Below are 25,126 nucleotides of genomic sequence, written 5' to 3' on the forward strand. Positions count from 1 at the left end.
TTATCCAATAATAGCAGTGCATGTCTTCTGATTATGCCTTCCATATTGACCACAGCGCTTGCACTTCATTTGCCGCTTTGGAACTTCACCTATCGATAACACCCTACTGACCTTCGGTCTCCCAGCTTGCTTCTTTGTACGAGGTGGTAGCACAAGCACCTGAGGCGACCCATCAGGCTTCTCAACTGTTGACACAGGCCAAATTGCACTCTGGTATGCAGCTCTATAGTAATTAACCTTCCAAAAGTTTTCAACAAAGTCATAAATTGAAGCACCACAGCTTTGAATTGCCCTCATTGCATGAATACATGGAAACCCTTTGAGCTGCCATTGACGACAAGAGCATAAACATCTTTCAAGATCAACCACAAATGAATAATCAGCAGCAACTTCAAAAACAGTAGGACTAGACCTCGAAACCTTCCAATGCCTTCCTTTTTTTAATTCCAAATTCATTTCATCCTCAATTCTTGGACAAAGTATAGTATGCCACCTTGTCGAAGTATCCCTCTTTTCAGACATCATTACCATCATCTTGTGCCTCATTGCATCAACCAATTCACAAATAGGCAACAAGCGAATGTTCTTAATCATATTATTCAATGATTCCGAAAGGGAATTGCTCAGCTCCCCATATCGTCTCCCAGGAAAATAGGCATTTGCAAAATTCTCTTTTGGAAGTTCACCCAAAAACTCTGTAACTTGTTTCTCACCCTCAACCAACAATTCAGCCAGCTTCTCCTCATAAGCAGATGCAGTAGGAGCATATGCAAGCTGAGTGAACAGATGCACAACCTTCTCCTTAACCATTTTACCATAAGTCCCAGGGTACCTTCCACGTAGGTTGTTCTTCAAGTGATACAGACAATATCCATGTGGAGAAAGAGGGAAAACCTTTGGAACACCTTGCAGAAGTCCTTTGTGGCGATCTGATATAAATGTCACTGTCCTACCTTGTGGTTCTATAATGCCACGAATCTTTTGTAGGAACCAACTCCAGTTAGCCTCATTCTCAGAATCAACAACAGCAAAAGCATAAATGAATATCTCTACATAGACCCAAAAATCAAAAAACATATTAGTAATCAAAAACTGAAACTACACATATAAGAAATAATTCACAAAACATCAAAAAGCTGATGCAGTAAGCAACAAAAACAAAAAAATCATTAAGATACCTTGATTTCCATTCTTTGCAGATGCAGTAAGCATCTGTCCCTTATACTTATTCTTTATGAAAGTTGCATCAATAAACAACATAGGTCGAAGGAATAAAAAGCCATCAATACAAGCCTTGAAACAAACAAACAAGCGCTCAAAACGACAAGTCTCATCATTGCATTCAAGATCAATCACAGACCCTTCATTTGCCAACTTCAACGCATCAACATACCAACTAAGGTTCTTATAAGAGTCACCTTCATCACCAAGAACAGCACGCTGAGCAAAGTCCTTGCCATGCCAAGCTGTGTAGTAGGAAATATCTAAACCATAATTCTGCTTGAAATCCTTCATAATGTCGATTGGCCTAATTGATGGATTAGCTTGAACCTGTTCTTTCAGCAAACTAGACACAATACGACCTCCAAGTAGCTTGTTCTTTTGCTCCCGAACCAATCCAGTACATGTATGAACATTATTTAACTTTCTAATATAAAAGAAACCATTCAGAGCAGATGTAGAAGCATACACAGACCAATCACAACCATCTGATTCCTTCTTGAAACACACAGCAGAGACCCTCTTTTTGTCATTCCTAACATATACAAATCGGAAACCGCACTCAATAGCATATTTGATTAGCTTCTCACGAAATTCTATAGCACCTCCTTCAAATTTTTGGCCAATCTCACAGATATAGCCCTCCCAGTCAGTAGAGAGATACCGACGAACCTCACCAGAACCAAATTTGCCTAAATAATCACTCTCATCAAAACTACCATCAACAACCATACTCTTATTCGATGAAGATGACGAGCAATTTTTATCAACAACAAGAGCATCTAAATCGATTTTATCATTGATTGAAATATCAACAATACTAGTATTCATCAGACCAAACACAGTCAACATAATTCGAATGTCCAAATCAGACTCCAATTTAATCATCTTATGGTCACAAAAAGAATACCTCAACTCAAACCGATCAGGCTTGAGTTTCTTAAATCTGGAACACAACTCAAGGCACAGTCCCATATACGTAGTACTCTCCAGCAAACCAAGCATAACACCATCATCGCCATATGTGCATCTAGCAAACTTAAAACCTTCCATTGCCATAACCTAAACAAAAACAGAGCAAAATGAATCAAATTATTAACAACTGCAACAAAAACTACATAACCATTCCTATAACCTAAACAAACAAAGACAAAAACTATTAAAAGTCAATAAAAGCAACCTATCTGCAGAACTGAAACTGCATAATATTACTAAATTAAAATTCAACAAAAAAGTGAATAAAAGCAAGCTATTAAGCACGTATGCTACTGAAACTACATAAATTATTAACAAATTCAAAATCAACACTATACCTAACACAAAAATCAACATGCAAATCCAAAACTACATAATACTGTCAATAAAAATCAAATTCAAAATCCAAAACTACATAATACTGTCAACAAAAATCAAATTCAAAAACAAAAACTATACCTAAACTGAAAATCAACATGAAAATCAATTAAACAAACTCAACTGCAATCGAAAAATACCTATAAATTTAAACAAAACAAAAAATCAAAACTAGCATCAAAATCAATAGCATACGAACCGTAAAACTAGCAATTGATCAAGAACAACAAGATCAAACCGTATGAAGATCGAACGAGAGGAAGATCGAACCAGATGAAGATCGGACCAGACGAAGATCGGACTAGAGCAAAATCGAAAGAGAGAAACGAGTGCAAACAGATTTCAACTGCGAGTAAAATTGTCGAAGCAGATAAGTTAAAAATAACTAAAAACTGTCATAAGGGTAAAATTGTAAAATTGGCATCACTTAACACACGCAGCTGCTAAGCAGCCCACTCAGCTGCAGTCAAGCTGCAGTCAACTAAAGCCCATGCAGTCAAACTAACCTAATTGTTAATAAAACTAACCTAATTATTATATATTAATAATAGTGGTACTACAAGTTAAAAAACATAGGAAATGTGTAGTTATGGGTAATTATTTCAAATTCTAATTTGACTAGAAAAAATTAAAGGAAAGTCTTGAAGTAAAATAAAGGGTAAAACACATAAGGAAAGTCCCAAAAACTCAGCCGGAAGATGTGGGATCGATCGCACTTAAGTGGAAATGATCCGACAACAGGAATTTGACACCTTGCTATGAGATCAATCTCACCCAGAGATGAATCCCCAACTGCTTTGCACATCTTTTACACCTTTTTTCTTGAATCTAACACGCCATGATCTCCAAACTCTTTCTTTTATTCAACCTTGTCGTTTCATTGGAGTTAATGCCAATGCGCCCCACTTGGGTTGGAAAGAATTCACCCTCAAATTCGGACCTTCTTCCTTGGAGCAAAAAATAACTCGATGTTGATCTTATCATTCCCAAAAATTAGTCTCCCAATATGTACGTTGTTTTAATTTAATTTTCTCAGTACTCTCCAAAAGAAAAGAATCATCACCAACAAAGTTAAAACTCTCATAAGCAATATCTTCTAAGGAATTCTTGATGCAGCACGTGGCAGGTTTGAATGATAAAATTTGAAAGAACATGATCTTCCTTAGGTTTGTTGATTAATTCTCTAGAATGAGAATATATATAGCAAGAAAAAGGGCATATATTAAATGAATTAATTACCCTAGGCTATCTACTAGTTATTGTTTTTAACTTGTAATACCATGATTGTAACAATTAGGTCACTTTATTAAAAATTAGTCACTGCATTTGATTTCAAGTTGACTCTAGGTATCATTGTCTACTTTCCAGCTGACCGGTACTAAGAGTTGTAGTTTTACAAATTTTTTATTTTTTTTTGTTTCAGTTTGCTCTTGCTTCTCTTTTCTCGATTTCACTTCTCACGCTTCTCTAAATTCAATTTTGGTTTTGGATCTGGTTCGATCTTCTTGTTGTTTATCAATTGCTAGTTTCAAGGTTCATTTGCTTTTGATTTGATGTTTATTTTTTTTTTTTTTGCTTTGTTTTCAATTTTTGCTTTTGGATTAAATTTCATATTTCAATATTTGTTTGAAGTTGCATCTCCAGCTCTGATTTTTGTTTTGGTTAGATTTATAGGTATTTTCGATTGAATTTGAGTTATTTAATTAATTTTCATGTTGAAGTTGCATCTCCAGGTTTGATTTATGTTTTGGTTAGATTTATATGTGTTTTCTGATAGAATTAGAGCATCCAACCCAAAACCAATTGGCAATGGGTGGAGAGGCCCAAGACTTATAAACACATATGTTAAGCTCTAGTTTTCCGATGTGGGACATTGCTCAACATTACTCTCAACACGCCCCCGCACGTGTGGCGATATTTTGAGCCTTATACGTGAACAAATTGTATTGGGTGACGTGGGAGCATGTGTGGCCGTTGGGCCTTACACGCGGATAACCAAGCTCTGATACCATGATAGAATTAGAGAAATTAAGGTTTAGCATATGTGCTTATAAGTCTTGGGCCTCTCCACCCATTGCCAATTGGTTTTGGGTTGGATGCTCTAATTCTATCATGGTATCAGAGCTAGGTTATTCGCGTGTAAGGCCCAACGGCCACACGTGCTCCCACGTCACCAATACAATTTGTTCACGTGTAAGGCTCAAAATCTCGCCACACGTGCGGGGGCGTGTTGAGAGTAATGTGGAGCAATGTCCCACATCGGAAAATTAAGGTTTAGCATATGTGCTTATAAGTCTTGGGCTTCTCCACCCATTGCCAATTGGTTTTGGATTGGATGCTCTAATTCTATCATTTTCGATTGAATTTAAGTTGTTTAATTGATTTGCATGTTGATTTTCTGTTTTAGTGTAGTTTTGGATTTGAATTTTTGTTGAGTATTTTGTGCATTTGATTTAATTTTCATTCTTATTGTTTAGGTATAATGTACTGTTTGGAGTACTTTTTGAATATAGTAAATATTATTCATGTTTTCCTTTCCATTTGTATGAATTACAGTATTATGTAGTTACAGTAGTAGTATACATGCTTAAAGCTTACTTTTTTTCACTTTGAGTTGCTTTTGTTGTTTAGAAATTCATGGATTGATTTACTCTCTTTTTGTTTAGGTTATAGGAATGGTTATGCAGTTTTAGTGGTGTTATACATGCTTAATAAGTTATTATAGTTCACATTTAGTTTCTCTTGTTGTTCAGAAATTGATTTATTTGCTTTCTTTTGCTTAGGTCATAGGAATGGAAGGGTTGAAGTTTGCTCGATGCTTGTATGGTGAAGATGGTGTTATGCTTGGCTTGTTGTTGCCTTTATATTAGATCCAAGTTGACGATTTTTGTAGTCTTTATATTGCTGTTATTTTAATTTGAGTCTAATATGTATGTCTAGTTTTACCCATAGTTTCAGTTGTGAAGAATAGTTATTCAATACTTGTTTAACATATTTAGCCTTATTGGATATTTTTATTATCTCTTTAACGGTGGAGAAGGTTTATATTTGATATATTTAACTTTGTTAAGCTTAGGATGCATGAGAGATGATTGGTTATGTGGGATCTTAGTGGTAAGGAGAGGTTTTTTTATGTTTTCTGCTATTTTGTCGTTTGTTTAGTAATGTGGTTTTGACTTGTACTTTCGCTGTTCTTTAATCAAAGAGTTATGTTTGATCCAAAAAAGTGAATATGATGTGATATATACTTAATTTGTACTAAAATACATATGATTATGTTTATGATTCTAGGTTTAATTATCGATTTTACCACCCAAAACTGTAACTCATTTCCACTTTACCACCTGAAAGTTTTTTTGTCTCAGATTACCACCTGTAACTTACATCCGTGTCCCATTTTACCTTATAACGTTAACAATTCCGTTAATGCTGACGATCTGGCCGTTAATGCTGACATGGCGCGCTAGATGTGCACTACGTGTCACATCTTTTTTTTTCGCATTTTTTTTTATTTTTTTATTTTTATAAACTTTGAAAATTAATTAAAAATAGCTATGAACTCAGGAAAATACACGAAAAAATTCCTACGGACTTGTCTTGACTAGCACTAATTTACTATAAGGTTAAATTACCAATTTGCCCTCTAAAAATTTCCAAAAAAATTAGAAAGTCCAAATTCATTTCTAAAAAAATTAAAATAAATTTTCCTCTATTAAATAAATTCTAGAATTTTCGTAAACTCTTGGACAAATTCTCAAAAATATTTTGAAAAATTACCAAAAGCCTATTTTAGAGAATTATTTCGAGACTTTACAGAAATTCTAGAATTTTTCTAAAATTTATTTTATAGGGAATTTTATTTTTCTCTAAGACCGAGAGGTCTTTTGGGTAGCAAGTGTTCACGAGAAAGGTATTGTTAGTTTTTAGAAGACTAACGGTACAGACCTCATATTTTTTGGAGTTCGGGAGATTATTCTATGAATTTCCAAATAGTCTAGAGTATTTTAATTTTCTAGAAATAAATTTGGACTTTCCAAATTTTTTGGAAATTTTTAGAGGGAAAATTGGCATTTTGACCCCATAGTAAATTAGTACTAGTCAAGAGAAGTCAGTAGGAATTTTCCTTGTATTTTTCTAAGTTCGGAGCTATTTTTAATTAATTTTCAAAGTTTATAAAAATAGAAAAATCAAAAAAATCAAAAATACAAAAAAAGATATGACACGTGGCGCACATCCTGCGCGCCACGTCAGCATTAACGGAATTATTGACGGAACAAGGTAAAATGGGATACGAATGTAAGTTACAGGTGGTAATCTGGGACAAAAAAACTTTCAGGTGGTAAAGTGGGAATGAGTTACAGTTTTGGGTGGTAAATCGATAATAAGCCATGATTCTAATAAGTGTGTACTGTAACATTGAATTAAGTGTATGCATGAGTCATAAATGAAAAATTTTTTCAAATTAACAGTACATTTATTCATTCAAATTTTAGTACATCCTAGCTAGTGATTGTTTGTACAGCACTATGAGACGAGACGTAAGGAGAGGATTGTTAAGGCTGGTATCACCTTTAATCACCAACGACGAATTTACCCCCACTAGCTAAACAGCCTATTCCAAGCCACCTTGTTTGGCTCTATCTTCTTTGTGCACAGCACAGATTTACCTCCACTCGCTAGTAGCTATTTCTTTTCGTTTTGAGGGTGTCACAAATTGGTTACAATGTAAGAATTTCAAACTTTTTTCTCTTTGTGTTTTTTTGTGAGAATGAGAGATTTGAATGTAACTGGACTTTTGGTAGATTATTTACGTTAAAGATGATTAATAGATGGTAGAATGATGATTTTCAAAGCCATCTAGCTTGCACTCGTTTAGTAATTGAAAACACTCATTCTTTCATATACAAGACACAACATAATTATTAATTAACCACAATTTCCACTTGAGTATGCAAACTCTTGTTTCTGATTCTATGGTCCACAAATTTTCTCACGTTATATATTTAAGATTATTCAGTCAATTTTATTTAAGATACTGTCAAATATATATATGCACATAACTCGTTGACAAAATAAATTTAAGTATGTACTGTAGAAAGTTTGTGGACCAAAAAATTGTAAAAACACAAACTTTGCGGGCTAAGTGAAAATTGTGGTAAAGTCGGCGTACAATTGCTATAATTAATATAAGCCCATATATATCATTATACACGGCATAAATAATGGACTGATTGGGTATTAAAGCTGGAGGCAACCACAAAACTTTGGCAACGTAAATGTGTAGTTGTGTAAGTTAGGAAAAATTATAGGGTATAACCGATATACCGCTACGTGATATAACTAATTCAACGTGTAAGGGTATTACTGGACGATATATTTATATTAATAGGGTATAGTATTAATAACATCCACTCATATTATAACAAATAGACTGGTTATACCACGTATCAATATATATATAGCGGTTATACAGAATAATTTCTCGTAAGCTAATCCAGGCCAGTCCAGTCCAATCTTTTTGGAAATTCTTGACATAGTTAAATCTTGAAGAGTACGATGGCAGAATTATTTAAGTAGCATATATATGACATGAAGTGAACACACCACTTCTAAGCAGTCGTATATATTTGAGAAAACTATATTGAAGAGACAAATGGGTTGGTGTGAATGATAGGAAGTAATTTAAGTGGGTGAGCCATTGGGAAACTTATGCCAGCTCCAATCTCCATATTAACCTTACCATCTTCTCCATGTTCCCCAACTTTCCAATCAAAGCATTGAACCATGGCTGCAACTGCAGTGTTCACCAGGTTGAGCGCCACCGCTGAGCCGGGGCACCGCCTCCTTCCGCCGCCAAACGGAGCATAATCGAAGCTATGTTCCCTTGTTTGACTTTGGTCATACTCTATACTATCACTGTCATGTTCATTAGAGGAAACCAAGAACCTCTCCGGGCGAAATTGATTGGGATTGTCCCATATTTCTGGATCTCTCATAATTGCATGAACATTGATTGCCACTGTAATTCCTTGGGGTATGTCATAGCCTTTGATTTTACAATTTTGACGGCATTTTCTCATGACCAAAGGAGATGGAGGGTATAATCTCAATGCTTCCTTCACAACTGCTTGTAAGTGAGGGAGATTGGGGAGATCTGTTTCCTCAACCAATCTGGTATTACCTACGACTGATTTTATCTCTGCTCTGACCTTGTTGAATTCATCAGGATGGTTGATGAGCTCGGCTATTGTCCATTGCATTGACTCTGTTGAGGAAATGGTGCCTCCAATGAAAAGGTCCTAGCACAAGCCAAGAATTAATTTGAATCAACATGAGACATAGAGTGCTAGTTGAAATTCACAGAGTCCTAGCTAGTACAATCAACTTGTTTATTTGCAAGGTATATTAATAAGTGTTGTTGGTCAGTTAATTACATGCACATGCATGGAGATTATATATTGTAAGACAATTACGTACTGAATTCCTAAAAAGCTTAATCTTTTAAGGAATAGACTAACAATGTATTTCAAGCTAACAAATATCATCTTTTAGGTGCAGCCTCATCCTGCATGTAGAGAGATAGACAAATGTAATAATATAAAAATAGTCCTACTCTTTGCCAAATTAACATAATAAATGATAAGAGGTGAAGGTTGGAGGTGTCAAACCCAAAACCTAATTTTGAAACCATAACTTAATTTGAGATTATATCTGATGACCATTGAACCCCATATCGCTGAGAGAATAAAAGTATAAAACCTAGACATGTCACATTAAATGTAGGTGAAACACAAAACATAAAGGACCAACAACAGGAAAAACGGGTAAGGAGCGAAAAATAACCCAAAAAAAAAAATGATTAGGACCGAAGAGAAAATGAAGAAAAAATTGGAGTGATTAAAAATCTTAAGATATTTAAAGGAGCAACAAATTAATGGACCAATTGTAAATATTCGAAATTTTCTTTAAATAATCCACATTTCACAAATTTTGTTTTTTACAAATTTAACGGCTAAACCAATGTTTTATATATCAAAACTATCCACAAAATCTAATAAAAAGCCATCTCAATGCTTCCTACAGGTTTTGTATTCAGCCTTAAGACTGATTTTGCTGTCTTATATTGACTTTTTTTTTCAATATAAAGAAATGCCTTCGGACTTTCAAAATTGACAGCGCACAAAGGTGGTTGGGTCGTTAATAAAACAAAAATAGCTTAGCAAAATGTCTTCAAAGTCAGTTTGTATTCAACTTTTCCGACTTTACCACTGATCACTAGTTTAACTACAACTCCAATAATATCATCATTTCCTTGGTTTTCTGGCTTCTATTTATCAGCCGAACACATTGACTGCTAACAAGTCAATAATCACTCTCTTTTAACTTTTGTGTAGACATCACTCTTGACTTGAATAATAAATTAAGCAGCGTGTGTAGCCGCAGTACATGAGCAGCAGCTGCTCAATTGAGAAGAATTATTGAGGAGACTGCCTATCTTGGGCAATCTTTGAACTATCAAAATGTTGGAAAAATCATAATTCAATATTAGAAAATTAAAAATATGAGAGAACAGAAATCCCCATCTTCTGATATGAGACATCCATGATGCAAACATATATCAACCAGAACCCAACCCTTTCTATATAAGAATATATAATGACTCATATGTAACCCCTGCCACATGTCCAACCAAACACCATTGTCCAAGTAATTTGCAAGAAAATGACCAAAACCCCTTTGTATTACAAAAATATTTAGCTCCTAATTACATTCCTCCTTATTAGCAAATAATAGTTGAACACGTGCATGTGCATTAATTTTTCTTTTCTTTTCTCCATTAATTGTCTCAATTTGTACGTGCGGTAGACTGACATTTGCTTGCAAAGAGGAATGACTTCTTACACCCATAAGCAGCCAAGCAATATGCTATATATATTGTTAAACAACCAATTATCTTAAAAAGCTTTAAGTTATAGAAAAAGCTAACAATGCATATTAAACTGTACAGTTTCATCTTATACGTAGGGAAATTAACAGACAAATTAATAGAACAAATATATAATTAAGTGAACACTCTACACGTACACGAACAAATAAGTGAGAAATAATTTTGACCTTTGTAAATGAGGCTATCTCTGGAATGAGTAGCAGATTTTTCATATGGGATTGGAGAACACGTACACCGCGTCATGAGAGACCCTACACAATATAGTGCCAAATGCACTTTTCAAAGAGGAAGACAAATTTGCCAAGGCTAGCTTGTCATTCCTATAATATATGGCCCTTATCGATCTGTATCCAGTGGCGGAGCCACATGAGCACCAGGGAGACACAGGCCCCCACTCAACTTTTGGGGGAAAAAAATGGGCTATTGATACAAAAAACAAAATTAAAAAAATTTCTTGATTTATTTACTAAAATACCCTTAAAATATCAGCCAATCCTAATTCCTCATCTAATTCCTCCCCTCCCGCGTCTTCTTCTACTCTCTATGGACAACGTTACAGCAAACTCTGCAAAATTGGTAAATGAGCAATAGTCTACTAAAATAGGTAAATGATTTCTCTCTTCGTTTTCCTTTTGTAGCCTTGATTTATTTGTGCCTTTGAGACTTTGAATGTCAATATCTATTTTTTTTTCTTGCAAAATTGTTTTTCTCTTCATATAAAGTTCTCTACTTTTCAACCATGCATATGAGTTTTTATACATGAAAAACTTAAAATAATTACTAAGGCTAAGCTATTTTATTGAAGGAATTTGATTTAGGATTTACTTATTTGAACTTGAAGTTGATTGGGTATTGAGAAGAAAAAGAAAGGAAAACTACTATATATGGTAAATTAAAGTTATTTGATTGCAGAAAACTACTGCACATGAGAAGAAGAGAAGGGAAAACTTCTATTTAAATTAAAGCTATTTTATGTTTTGAACTTTTGATTAAAAGGTTTTGAAGCAAGTTGAAATTAGGTGTGCAATACTGAATTGGAAATGCCTCAATAAAGAAACGATGGTGTATTGGTGCCCCCACAGGTATGTCTTCCTAGCTCTGCCACTGTCTCTATCTAATGTAATAACTTAAAATATGATATAGGTCCCAAGTTTAACAAATATATATAGGAAATACTTAAAAAAATATATATAGAGAGGGCGGTTCAAGTGCGGATGTGCAAAAGCAACCAAATGTTTGGTACGTACCGGCGCCAAGAGCTCGGTGAATTTTTTTTAAAACAGCTGATCGTTTCTTGTAGTGTTCGACATTGTTTTCTCCGCCCAATTGTGAGGGTGTAGGCTGACTAGTTTACCCTATACCCTCCTAGTGTATAAAATGGTCTTTGTAAAAGCGTTATGTTAGGGCCGGTTTAACTCTAAAATTTTGGGCTCTTGAACGAGACTATTTAATTTCACATTCGCACCTAAATGAGACTGCTTATAAATTAAATTTAGGTATGAGTTATCACATTTAATTGACTAGGAATTGGAGAACAATATATATATACAAGTCTTTGTCGAAGAAACTTTTTAGAATTCCTTTGTAGTGATATATTATTAAAGTATCTAGATCAAAAGCCTAAGGTAGAGAGATTAAATAACGTACTAACCGGAAAATGGCATATAATTAATAATTAGTGACTCTAATAACATATCCAAGTATAATATTATCCAAAATCCAAAAGACTAATTAAGGTATATTGGGTAGAGACTAGCTAGACACTTAACCCAATCAATGTCTTTTTTCTTGTTTAATTGTTGCGGTGATTATTTTATTAGATTCAGTCAATTAAGAAGTAATTAAAATGGATAGGATTGTACTTACAAGCAAGAAAGCTTTGATTTGAGTTCTGGTAATTTTGAGCTCAGCTTGATCATCTCGATACACCTTCAAGAGCAAGTCCATCAAATCGAAATCCTCTCTCTTCTCCCCTCTGTTTTCATGCTCCTTCAACATCCCCTCCAACAGCTCATCGAACTCCATGCACACATCCGCAAGCTTCTTCCCATAAATCCAGAACCCCAACCTCTTCAAGGGCCCCACCAACACATCCCCATACGCCACCTTCGTCGCCAACCCAATCGTCCTCATCATCATCTCCCTAATCTTCGCAGCCTCATCGCCCTTCTCCGAACAGCTCGTGCTCATCACCATCTTGCAAGTCGAGTTGTTGGTCAGTCTCATGAGCTCGGCGCCCAAATCAACCACCTCTTTGTTCCGGGCACTCTCCATCAGCTTACTACAACACTTGGCAATCTCCGTGCGTCTGCTGACTCGTGAAAATTCCATCTGACGTGGCGCGAACAGTTCCGTCATGCAGAGCTTCTTCATGAACTTCCAGTAGTCCCCATACTCGGCCCCGAAAAAGCCCGAGTTCCCGTACGGGAGCTCGTCCGCGAAGGCGAACGAGGGGCGGTCGGAGAAGGTGAGATCTTGGGATTTGAAGATGTCGGCGGCGGTAGCGGCGGAGGAAGCGAGGAGCAGCCGGGAGGCCCCGAGGCGGAGGTAGAGGAGAGGGCCATGTTTGGCGGAGAGGGTGTGGAAGGAGTTGGCCTGGTGGGGTGAGGTTAGATGGTGGAGGTGACCGATGACCGGGAGGGCCGGTGGGCTCGGCGGTAGACTGAGATGAGTGGCGGGCTTGGTAGAGTATTTGTTGAACAAGGATCTGAGGATGAAGGTTGAGAGATAGCACACAAGGAAGCAGAGGAGGTAGTAGTATTTCTCATCGATTACTGTGGCCATTGCGATGAAGTCTAAAGAGGTTTGAGCTGACGGGTTAATGAATAATGACCATTCGTCCCCTAAACTATATATTAGGGGATTGCACTTCTACTTTCCAAACTAAATCTTTTGACATATTACCTTCCAATTATATTCTGTCAAGCACATGATCTGTAAAAATAGTCAAATTGGCTATCATATTTGCATCTGTGACCTTCTTTTTTGAATGGCAAGTATCCAAAAATAATCAAGAATATTATTTTTTGGCCAAATGTCACTTTTGGTCCTTGTATTTTCATGATATTTTAACTTTGGTTCTGTACATTTATTTTTAGCGATTTTTGTCCTGTACTTTCTATACGATAGCAACTAAGTTCAAATAGTTTACATCGTTTAAATTGTTGACGGAAAATTTGACGTGGAAGCATGTACTTCGCACATGAGTGATATTTCAAATATTTTAGTCCACCTAGATGCATATTAAGTCCCTACTTGCCATTTAACGTACATATTCTCTGTTTGACGTTAAAACTTCTTATTTTTCTATACTTATTGTGTATAAGGGAGGGTATGAGATTATATAGACATCTAGATAGAGTAAGATGTTTGAAATACCACTCACGTGTAATGCACATCGAATTTTTCATCATCAATTTAAACAAGGTTAACAATTTGGATTTAATTGTTATCATATTGAAAGTATATAACTGAAATTGCCAAAATCAAAAGAATATGATCAAAGTGAAAATTTTATGAAAGTACACGGACTGAAAGTATCATTTGGTCTTAATTTTTTTGACAAATTGAGAGTCTCTTTGACGAAACATAATATAAGGAAGGCTTTTTAGCAAGATACCTATCTGAATTTTGACTCGATTTGCATGTTACCACCTAAATTAAAAATTGAAGCAAGTTGCCCCTGAATTAAATTTTGTTTGCAAGTTACCACCTCCATCCAAATCCTCATGGGTTTTTTGGTCTTTTCATAGAAAAGAACTTGGGTGGGGAAGTTTTTGCCACCTCACCATGCTGAGTGGCAAGACCCAACCAATTACAAGTGGCCACATGTACAACCATTTTTTTATTTCTCTTTTCCTATTTTTACAAACTTTGAAAATTAATTAAAAATAATTCCGGACTCAGACAAATACACGGAAAATTCTTATGGACTCGTCTTGACTAATAACAATTTATTATGAAGTCAAATTATCAATTTGCCCTTTGAGAGTTTCCAGAAAATTTAGGAAGTCCAAATTTATTTATAAAAAATTAAAATACTCTGTATTCTTTAAAAATTCATAGGATAATCTCCTGAACTCCTAAAAATACAAAGTCTGCACCATTGATCTTCTAAAAACTAATACTACCTTTCTCGTGAACACTTGCTTCAATTTTTAATTTAGGTGGTAACATGCAAATAGAGTCAAAGTTCAGGTGGGTATCTTGCTAAAAAGCCTATAAGGAATTAATTACCAAAAAACTGGTTTGAAAGGTAACCTGCAAAACTGTAGTCATTTAACAAGATAAATTGTAATTAACCCTGGTTTCAAAGAAAATTTTTCATTTCCAAATTGAAGTGTAATTGGTTTCCCATGGAACAACATTTTAATTGGGTAGTTATAAGATTTGTTGAGTAGGCTTGGTTAGTTTTCTGCTATAAGATTGCGAGAAGAACTTACGTATTCCCTCATGTGATACTACATGATATTCCCCCTTTCTCATTGACTATATCTTTTCTCTTACTCTCTTTCTCTCTCTATTTTTCTCTCATCTCTTGTTTCTATCTCTTTTTTCAAGAGATGTTACATCACATACTACAACATGAAAATAGGTAAGTTTTTTCCTAAGATAGCTAGTTTGGGGGATTTTGACATAAAAAAAGCCTATTATACTTGGCTTGCTATGGCTCATGACTTGTATTGTAGTTGGCCTCGAATGCCTTTCTAATGCTAAGGGCTTCTTCCTTTATTCATTTTTTTTATAGTTGTGATAGCTAGCTTCCGTGCTAGAAAGATACCTAAATTGAAATGATATAAAATTTAAAATAAAAAAAAAAATTCTGATTTGGTATTAAAGTCGATGGATCTTGTGTTTTAAGGGCATGCAAAGAAATCATTGGGCCGTTGCCCAAAGAATTGGACCTTCACCCAGAAAGCGGGTCCAATGCAGACGTTTTGTTCGATCAATGTTGTCTTTGGGCCAATCTTGTGTGTAAGTGGAAAAATATATTAATAAACATGTTAACCCGTGAAATCTTGAGACCTAGCCAAGACATGACATTAGATGCCGACCGTTTAACTTGTTGTAGCTGTTATTGTTTTCCAAGAGTCATGTACTATTGTCAAATATGCTTGAAAATGATAACACAAATTCTTTATTTTTTCTAAGATAATTAAGGATTTCTGGAAAAAATATATATATATATATATATAATTAAGGATGCAGACACTAATTAATAAGTGTTCTGAATCCAACTAAATTACCAAACGCAGTTAATTTTTCTAGAGAGAAAGAATCATATATACGAATACTGGGGAAAGCATGAGAAGACTAATTACTATGAGTTTGATATTGGTTATACTTTTGCAAATTGAAATGGCCAGACCAATATTTTCCCTTCGTCTTCATCACCACAGAATTCCCCATAATGTTTTTTTTTAAAGAAAAAGTTCACCATAATGTTTATATCGATGAGTTATGCAAAAATCAATGCAAGAAAAAATGCAAGGATCTATATGGTTTGCCAGAAGGAGCATGTGAAAGAATATGTAAAGAAGATTGCACGTTTGCCAGTTCAAAGAAACACAAGTAATTACGTTTCTACTTCCTCCAGAAATTCAAGGCTAGCTCTTAGGAAGCTGTGCATGGAAACCTGGACTAACAGGCCACCAACTTCCTTGGTTTCGATCTTATCTCGGGATGCTTTACCCGGCCCTCCTATGTAACATGCTTTAGTTTCATTTTGTCTCGGAGTCTCTATCTCCTTACTCCTTCTTCTTTTCAATATGTTCTTTTTATCCTTATTTGTTTGTATTTGGCTTTGGACTGGGTTTCTTCCCTCCTCTGCCTGTGCCTTTGGGCTCAATGAATTCACTTTCGACAAAAAAAAAAAAAAAAGAGTCAACAGATGAAAAGCAATGTAGATCAGGTATTAGCTAGTTTATTGTAGTGCTTTTAGAAGACTTAAAAACGCTTTTAAATTAGGCTTATTCGCGCCAATGCCCCCTGTAAGTAACTTCGATTTTCAATTTACCCCCTGAAACTTCATTCCTCCCACTTTGCCCCCCGAACTTTACAATTTCAATATTCCGTCAACTCCGTTAGTCCAACCGTTAGAAATGTTGATATAACACCTACGTGTCCCATATCCAGAACTGACAACCCGCCATGTGGACAAAAAATTATTATAAAACTATAATATATTAAAAAAAATTAAAATTTGAATTAAGTAAAGAAAACAATAAAAAAAAAAAAAAAAACAACCCAGCATTCCTTCTCCTACCTTAACCCCGACCCAACCCACCCCACCCCACCTCACCCCACGCCATCATTCCCTCCTTCATCTAAACCCCAACCCGACCCAACCCACTAAAGGTGGGCATCAAACCGTCCGAGTTGATGAAACTGCCTCCACCAACCACCGAAAACCTGAACAAACCACCGCCTGTCGCCACCCGCCGACGTTCAACCCGCCCAACCTGATCAATAACGGGTCGGTTTTGGTCCAGAGCTTCCACCGACCGTCGGCAACTAACCTGCCCGCCACCCAACCAGTCACCATCTTCCTCAGCCCAGCCAACCACCCCTTCTATTTTCTTCTCTCCTCTTTTCCAGCTTCTTATTCTCTTCTCTGCAAATCACAGCAACCTTCACAGTCACCCTCACAACCACCATCTTCTCCACTATTCAGCCCAACTGCATCCTCTCTTGGCGCAAACCACCACCGACCCACATAACCCGCAATCCGACTACACCCCCAACCGACCAGACTGAAAAGAAATGGGTCGGTGGCGAGCCAGCACCACCGCAAACCGACCCACCCCGACTGATGCCCACCCCTACAACCCACCCCACCACCCTCCCCATCTTTCCTCACTGTCGGCAGCTCCTCCCCACCTTCCTCACCTTTCCTTCTCTTTATCTTCCTCTCATTCTCTCTCACTCTCCCTTTTCCCTCTTTCTCTCAGATCTGGGTTTTGAGACAAACCGAGCCGCCGGCCACCCACCAACGACTTTCGTAATCGGCAACTTACCCGAAGGTCAACAACTTTGGGTTTTGACGTGGTCGGGATCTGGGCAGAGATGACAGAGAAAGAGAGGGAGAGAGGGGAAGATAGAGAAAGCTAGAGAAAGAGAGAGAGAGAGAGAGAGAGAGAGAGAGAGAGAGGGAAATGAGAGGGAAAGAGAGACAGATAGAGGGAGGGGAGGTTGGTTGGTGGCTGGGTGATGTGGGGTGGGGTGCTGCACAGGAAAAAGGAGCCGTCGGGCCACCATCGGCGGCTGAGTGGGTGGGGTGGGGTTTTTCTATTTTTTTATTTCCTTTTTTTTTAGAAAGTATTTATTTATTTATTTTAATGTAAAAGACCTAATTACCCCTTCCACGTAAGCGTTTTTTGACAGACCCATAGACGGAGTTGACGGAATATTGAAATTGTAAAGTTCGGGGGGCAAAGTGGGAGGAATGAAGTTTCAGGGGGCAAATTGAAAATCGAAGTTACTTTCAAGGGGCATTGGCGCGAATAAGCCTTTAAATTAATAGTAAAAAACATTTTTACTTATGTTTGACAAAAAAAATTAAAAGTGCTTTTTGGTTATAAAAGTACTTGGAAGCGTTTTTTGGTGAGAAATCTAGTAGATACTTTCTTAGAAAGCGTTTTCAATTAAGTACATTTACAAGAAGCACTTGAATTTTTTAAAAAACATTTATGTATTTCTAACAAAAACGCTTCTAGTAAAAGCGCTACTAAGCAAAAACGCTTCTTACATAAACACTTCTAAACAAGCCCTAAATTTCTCTTTTCTCTACCTCTTGTATCATGTACATAATTAATTAAGTAAACGTTTCTTTTAATTTAGGTGCATAAGTAATACATTTCAGTAGATAAAATCTTTCTACTATTTCGTTTTTTAGGGTTAGTTCGATCTTCATCCTTGGGACAAGATCATATGTTTTGTTACTTTAACTTGGACATTATTATTTAATGCATGGCCGAAAAAAAAAAAAACTTGGACATTATTATTTTTAGGTATAATATTAATAAATTATGAACATATATATATACGTAGATACATTATATATCGATATAAAGTATGTTAATATATATACCTATACATAATAATGTACCTATGCATATGTATATAGAGTCAAAGGATGGGAATCAAAATCCATTCTTACACTTTGAGTTTGATAAAATCTCAAAGTCTCATAGTTAAACCTTAACATAACGCATCCACCAACCTTATTCTATACCCTGGGAGGGGATGAGATGAAATATAGGGATTTACCCTCAAAAATCGGAGAAGGAAGCAACATGGCCGGGCATTCAGATTAGGAGCACACCTAATTGAATATGTATATATATATATAGGAGTGCTCTAAAACTAACTGATTAGCAAGTTAATACGAAGCTAACCATGCTTTTAGGGTCACCACAGAACTAATCTCATAATCCGAACCATTCATTTTTTAGACTATACTTCAAAGATCATTATTGCAAAAAATTAACTAAATCGGAAATCATATAGTCATCTAATTGTGATCAAATAAATAGACGATCACTGATTTCAATAAAAGTATATAAATAGTTGTTATTATAATCAAATGGCTAAATGACTTTCGATTTTGGATATTTTTTACAGAGATAATCTTTGAAGTAGAGCCTAAAAAATAGACGGTTTAGATTTTGATATTACATTATGCGGTGGGCCCAACATGGTGTTTAGTTTTGTATTAACTTGCTAACTAGTTAGCTTTAGAGCATTTTTGTATATATGTATATATATATAATGATCACTCGATCACCATAGAGCGGGGAATTCTCCGCTCACCTAACCACCCGCTCATCACAGAGCGGGAAATTCAATAATCTAAACCATCCATTTTTTAGGTTCATCCTTAAGAGTCGTCTCTATAAAAAATTAGCCAAATCGATAATTGTTTGGTCCTCCAAACTTTGCAGACAAATACAGTTCATCAGATAAGGTTGAAATGATGTTGATAGTAATATATTGGATAAATAGTTTCTAATTTGACTGATGTTTTGCAAAAGTGATTTTTGAATGATGCCTAAATTATGGACGGTTTCGATTATTGAAATTCATTGCTGAGTAGTTAAGTGAACGGAGAATTCCCATGTGAACTTTGGCCAGCGTAGCATTGCTACAAACATGTCAGCATTGTTATTATAAATTTTTAGGACTTCTGATGGATGTCTTAAAAATACTCAAAAAAATGAGTAAATGGTTTTAAAACTTTTAGGAAAATATTCATATATGGTTGCTATTTTAAAGTCATGCCTTGACTCTTATGATAATAGTTACAACTAATAGTGAATTAGGGAAAATTAAAGTGATGTCATGACTCTTCGAAAACAATAGTAGCTACTATAAGTGAAAGGGTTGCTATTTTAAAGTCATGCCTTGACTCTTATGATAATAGCTACAATTAATAGTAAATTAGGGAAATCCCTCTAAATTCATGTTTCTTCTTTTAAAATTCAAATCAATCTTTTTTTGCTTTTATGTGTTAACCTCTTTGACAAAGTACTTAACACACCCACTCGTAGCTGGATCGTTGTTCAGGGCTTCTTCTCTGGTGTCTGGGTGCAGCTTTCAGTCTCTAGATTTATGTGTTAACTTCTTCTTCTTTTTTTTGACCAAAAACAAAAAGATTATGTTTTGTCTGTTTCAGTTGACTTGTTGTCCTTTTCTTTTAGCTGTATGAACTAGGGGTGGAATCGATTACCGAACTGATCCTCACCAGAATGGGGGAAAAAACAACTGTCGTTGTACCGATTTAGGTCGGTTACCTAATTTCTGGGATCGGTCGATGGTATTGGAGGGATCGGTCGACATTTTGGTGGTCTGAGGAGAGATGTTTTCATGCCCCTTTCGACCCCGAGAGTGGCAGTTCGGTTGGAGAATCGACTGAAACCAAAAAAAGACAACAACATTCGAATTTGATCAGTATCGGTATCAGAATCGGTTTGGCGGCGGTAATTTTTGGTAAGTCAGGCAAAAAACCCACCCCTGGCTGTATCTGCTCTCCTCTCTTCCCGAGTTAGGTTCGGCCTGATGCTTTCTTTTGGTTTGTTTGTTCTTTCCTTTAGGCTTCGGCCTTTTAATGAAGTTTGTTCCTGAAAAAAAATATATATATATATCTCTAGATTCTCTAGTCACTATTTTTTACAATTTATATTTTGTAAATTACTCATATGCCCTCAAGTACCCCATTTCAAATGTTACGACCATTGTTTGGACCACATCTATATTGTACATGTTTTTGCCTTTTGTGTGCCATGATGGTCATGCAATAATAAATAAGCACAATAATTTATCAGCAAACAAAATTGGCAAAAAAACAAGGGAAAATTTTAGCAAAATGCCTTGAGTTTTATCCATTTTCTCAGTTAAGGATGTGACATTCAAAGTGTTCTAATTAAAGACTCATAGTTTACTTAAGTACCAATCAAGAACTTTTTGTCAATTCAGTCATAACCGTCGTTTAAAATTGGTCACGTGATCGACAAATTTGTGGGTGCAAAAATTTTAGCAAAAGGCCTCAACTTTTATCCCTTGTCTCAGTTGAGGATGCGACATTTAAAGTATTCCAATTAAGTACTCTTAGTTTACTTAAGTACCAATAAAGGACTTTTTGTCAATTCAGTCATAATCTTTGTTTAAAATTGGTCATGGGACTCACATGTGACTAATTTGTAGGGGAAAAAATGTCTTTTTAATCATTGTTAAAAAATAGTAATACAAAAATTAAAAGAATTGAAAAACAAATAAAGATAATTAAAAAAAATTGGGAAGGACTAGGGAGCTAGGATTTAGAACCCTCCCCACCACCGATCCTCCTCACCCATACCCTACCTCTTTCCCCTCTCCGGCCATCGTTGACTCCCTTCCCTTCCTTCTCCCCTGTCACCTTCCTCCCCTCTGCCAAATCTCTCTATTTCTCTCTCACACTCTCTTTCTCTCTCTCTTACTTTCTTTCGCTCTCTATTGGGTGACACCGCCAATGGCGAATTTCGATGTTGTCTTATCCGAGGACGTTGAGAATGGAAGGGACGACGTTGAGGTTGAGAAAAAGAAAGAGAGAGAAGTCGCATAGGGGAGAGGGTCACTGCGCAGGGGGAGGAGGCGAGTCGCAGGCGCAGGGGGATCGGGTAGTTCGTCGATGGCAGATTTCGGTGTTGTCGTATCCGAGGACGTTGAGAATGGAAGGGACGACGTTGAGGTTTAGAGAGAGAGAGAGAGAGAGAGAGAGAGAGAGAGAGAGAGAGAGAGAGAAGTCGCAGAGGGGAAAGGGTCATTGCACAGGGTGAGGAGGCGAGTCACAGGCGCAGGGGGATGAGGTAGTTGTCAGTCAGTGGCCGGAGAGGGGAATAGAGGTGGGTGTGGGTGTGGGTGGGACGGTTATGCGTCTCATAACCCCTCTTTTTTCTTTTTCCTTTTTTTTTTATTTTAAAAAAATTGTAGTTATGATTCTTTTTTAGGAGAAAAGACATTTTTGCCCCCACAAATTAGTCACGTGCAAGTCGTGTGACCAATTTTAAACAACGGTTATGACTGAATTGATAGAAAGTTCTTCATATATTGGTACTTAAGTAAAGTAGAAGTCTTTAATTAGAATACTTTGAATGTCGCATCCTCAACTGAGACAAAGGGTAAAAGTCGAGGTCTTTTGCTAAAAATTTTGCCCCCACAAATTGGTCACGTGACCAATTTTAAACGGCGGTTATGACTGAATTGACAGAAAGTCCTTGATTGGTACTTAAATAAACTATGAGTCTCTAATTAGAACACTTTGAATATCGCATTCTTAACTGAGACCAGAGGTAAAAGTCAAGGCCTTTTGAAAAAAATTTCTCAAAAAACAAAAGGAAATTAGATTTAAGTCGATAAAACTTTCCAAAATTGGAAACAGCAAGAGGTCCAATTTTTATTTAGGATTTGATCAACTGTGTTTTTATTTTTATTGGATATTTGGAAAAATAAAAAATAAAAAATTTGTGTGTGATTGTAACACCATGTGTATATGAACCAGTCGACTCAAATTATGACACGTATACAATTTTAACCATTTTAGATATAATAATTGCACCCGTATGATAATTTGAATGGAATGATCACACCACGTAAGCATGTATCACGTGGTGTTACAATCACATTGAAATATTTATAGGATATTTGGGGCTTTGAGATTCACTAAATTGCCCTTTTATTAATTAAGGACAAGGGAGGGTACGTGGAGCAGTTTGGGGGTGAAGAGAGGGGGAGGTTAGTGGGGATGATATGAGTGCGGAGAACTAGGTAAGGAAACTGGTTCGGTGTTTAGGTTTGACTCAAGAGTGTTTGAATTGGGAGAAGGTAAGAAATATGGACTTGATAATGAAGGTGGAGGCATGGGAAGTAATGTAGGAGTAATGGGTGTGTTTGAGGAGGGAGGAGAAGGATTAGAAAGTGTTTTAAAGGGAAAAGAATGTTCATAAACCAAGGGTAGACACATTTGGGGGTTGTAGAATCTAGCTTGTGGCTGGAATATGGGTGAAACCAAGGGTAGTAAGCACAACCATAGGATTTGAGGAAAGTGTAACCACGCTGACAGTGGAAAAGTTTTTGTAATGGAGTGATATTTTGCAAAGAGGAAGACGACAACCTATTTACGAGATACACTGATGTTTGAGCCCCTTCTACCCAATATTGGAATATGGTATAGTTGTGATTGTGCAAAAAGGGTATGAGTGAGCTCAATTATGTGGCGATTTTTTTCGCTCTGCCAATCCAATTTGCTCAGGAGTATTGAGGACAAAAAAAAAATGTTGAGCAATACCATGACGTACTGGAGAGAAAAGTTCGAAAAGCATGGCTGATTGGCTGGTAAATTCACCACCATGGGCTGGGAGGAGTGTATTGAATGATTAAGAGGATATGTAATCTTACCATCTCCCCAAACCAATTCTAGAAATGACAATCTAGATGAAGCCACTTTGAATTAAAGTAACAGCCAACTTCTAGATTGTCATTTCTACATATGTAATACACTTCCACATAGATTGTCAGTTTTAGATATGTAATCTCATCCAACTACCAAGCATATTTTTCTACTGTAGTTATTTGTTCTAATCAGTAGTACACTCTAAATTCACCCAAGATGTGTACTTAAATTTCATGTCAATGATGTTTTAGCTTGTTCTGGTCTCATCATTTTGATCGATTAGCTGGTGTTTGTTTTAAATGGACAAAGCAAACACATTGTTTACCAAGGATAAACGTGACGCAGTGTAGTACGCAAATAAAAGAGATTAAGAAAACTAGTGTTAACTCTAAGAAAAAATCTGGAGTCCACTAGAGAAATCTCAATATTTTCTGATTAAAATGATAATAATAATGAATATAAGCAACAAAAAAGGTTGTTTAAATATATTCACAACCTTAGACGTTCAGAATTCAAAATAGAAATAAAGTGCAATTTAGTAAACTTATTCAAAAACACTAAATTGCTTATTTGAAGCCCTAAACGAAGGAATTTGGCCAAAATAGGCCCTCGATCATCGCCTATGGCTATGTATTGCATTTGTCTCGTCGTTCCTTTCGAATTGGTATATCATGGGCCCATTTCTGACACTAGGCCGGGCTGAAGGTTGTTCATTTTCTTGGCCTTCTAGTGGTCGAGTTGTTACATGAACCGTTCTGTCATTCGTTCTACGTCAAAACGCGTTACTTTGTTCGTTTTAGAGGAAGAAATTCATTGCTGATGTAGGGTTTGTAACCATCTACCTAAATCAATTCTAGAATGCCAATCTAGATGAACCCACATCGAGGTAAAATAACAAATAACATGTGTCTACAATAGTTATTTGTTCTAATTAATTTCAATACATTCACCCAATATTTGCATTTCAATTTCAAATTTTCAAACAAGGTTTATAGCCTCATTTTCCATTTATCCCTTGTCTACAATCACTAATCATTGCAAAACCTCTCAAAGTTGATTTCGGATACCCTGCTTATGCTTTGTGTGCAAATTGACTTGAACATTTGATATGCAAATAGGGATAAATGTGGTATTTAACTTATAATACTGTTGGTGCCTTAGAAAAATTTCTTCTAGAAATTATTAACAACAATTGAAGATGCAAGTGTTCCTATTTTTTTTCTGTTTTTCTTTTTCCTTTTTTTTGTTGCTGAAGTTGAATTTCTGAAAATTTCAAATGGAGTTCACTGCTCATATTTCGAGGATGGTCATAGTTTTTCTTAAATTTGACTCAATCATAGCTAAAATGTATGAAGGTGCTGGTGGGGATGTGCCAATGGGTGGTGGTGGATTTTGCTCTGGTGGTTCTGGAGATGGGCCTAAGATTGAGGAAGTTGACTGACATGTGGAAGAGGTATTTTCTGAGGTTGTTATGTATCTGAGGTAATTTCACAAGCGACTCATTTTCATAGGTTGGACCTGCCCACTGAGTCTCAATTAACAGAGAGAATAAAGCTACGGAGACCACCTCTACTCTAGACTCTAGTATGTGCTTTAAATATATATATCTCAAGAAACAGTCTCTCTCTGTCTCTCTTGGAAGATCCAATGCTAATTGAATTTCAGGGCAAAGATAAAAA

The 25,126-nt window shown here is 36.2% G+C and overlaps 2 protein-coding genes across 2 annotated transcripts; both read right to left on the bottom strand.

Annotated features, from left to right (window-relative positions):
- LOC147292193 (uncharacterized) lies at positions 1–2,274 on the bottom strand. The gene is made up of 2 exons (XM_086236146.1): positions 1,179–2,274; positions 1–1,049 (listed from the first exon to the last, which is right to left on the bottom strand). The coding sequence occupies exons 1-2, from the start codon at positions 2,272–2,274 to the stop codon at positions 1–3; spliced, it is 2,145 nt and encodes a 714-aa protein (XP_086092272.1).
- A 5,203-nt stretch (positions 2,275–7,477) lies between these two features.
- Positions 7,478–13,403, bottom strand: LOC147292194 (cytochrome P450 705A12-like). The gene is made up of 2 exons (XM_086238515.1): positions 12,389–13,403; positions 7,478–8,873 (listed from the first exon to the last, which is right to left on the bottom strand). The coding sequence occupies exons 1-2, from the start codon at positions 13,304–13,306 to the stop codon at positions 8,211–8,213; spliced, it is 1,581 nt and encodes a 526-aa protein (XP_086094641.1). The 5' UTR covers positions 13,307–13,403; the 3' UTR covers positions 7,478–8,210.
- Positions 13,404–25,126: the final 11,723 nt, after the last annotated feature.

Source organism: Dryas octopetala, chromosome 3 (genome assembly GCF_963921425.1).
Source record: "Dryas octopetala chromosome 3, drDryOcto1.1, whole genome shotgun sequence".
Classification (NCBI taxonomy): domain Eukaryota; kingdom Viridiplantae; phylum Streptophyta; class Magnoliopsida; order Rosales; family Rosaceae; genus Dryas; species Dryas octopetala.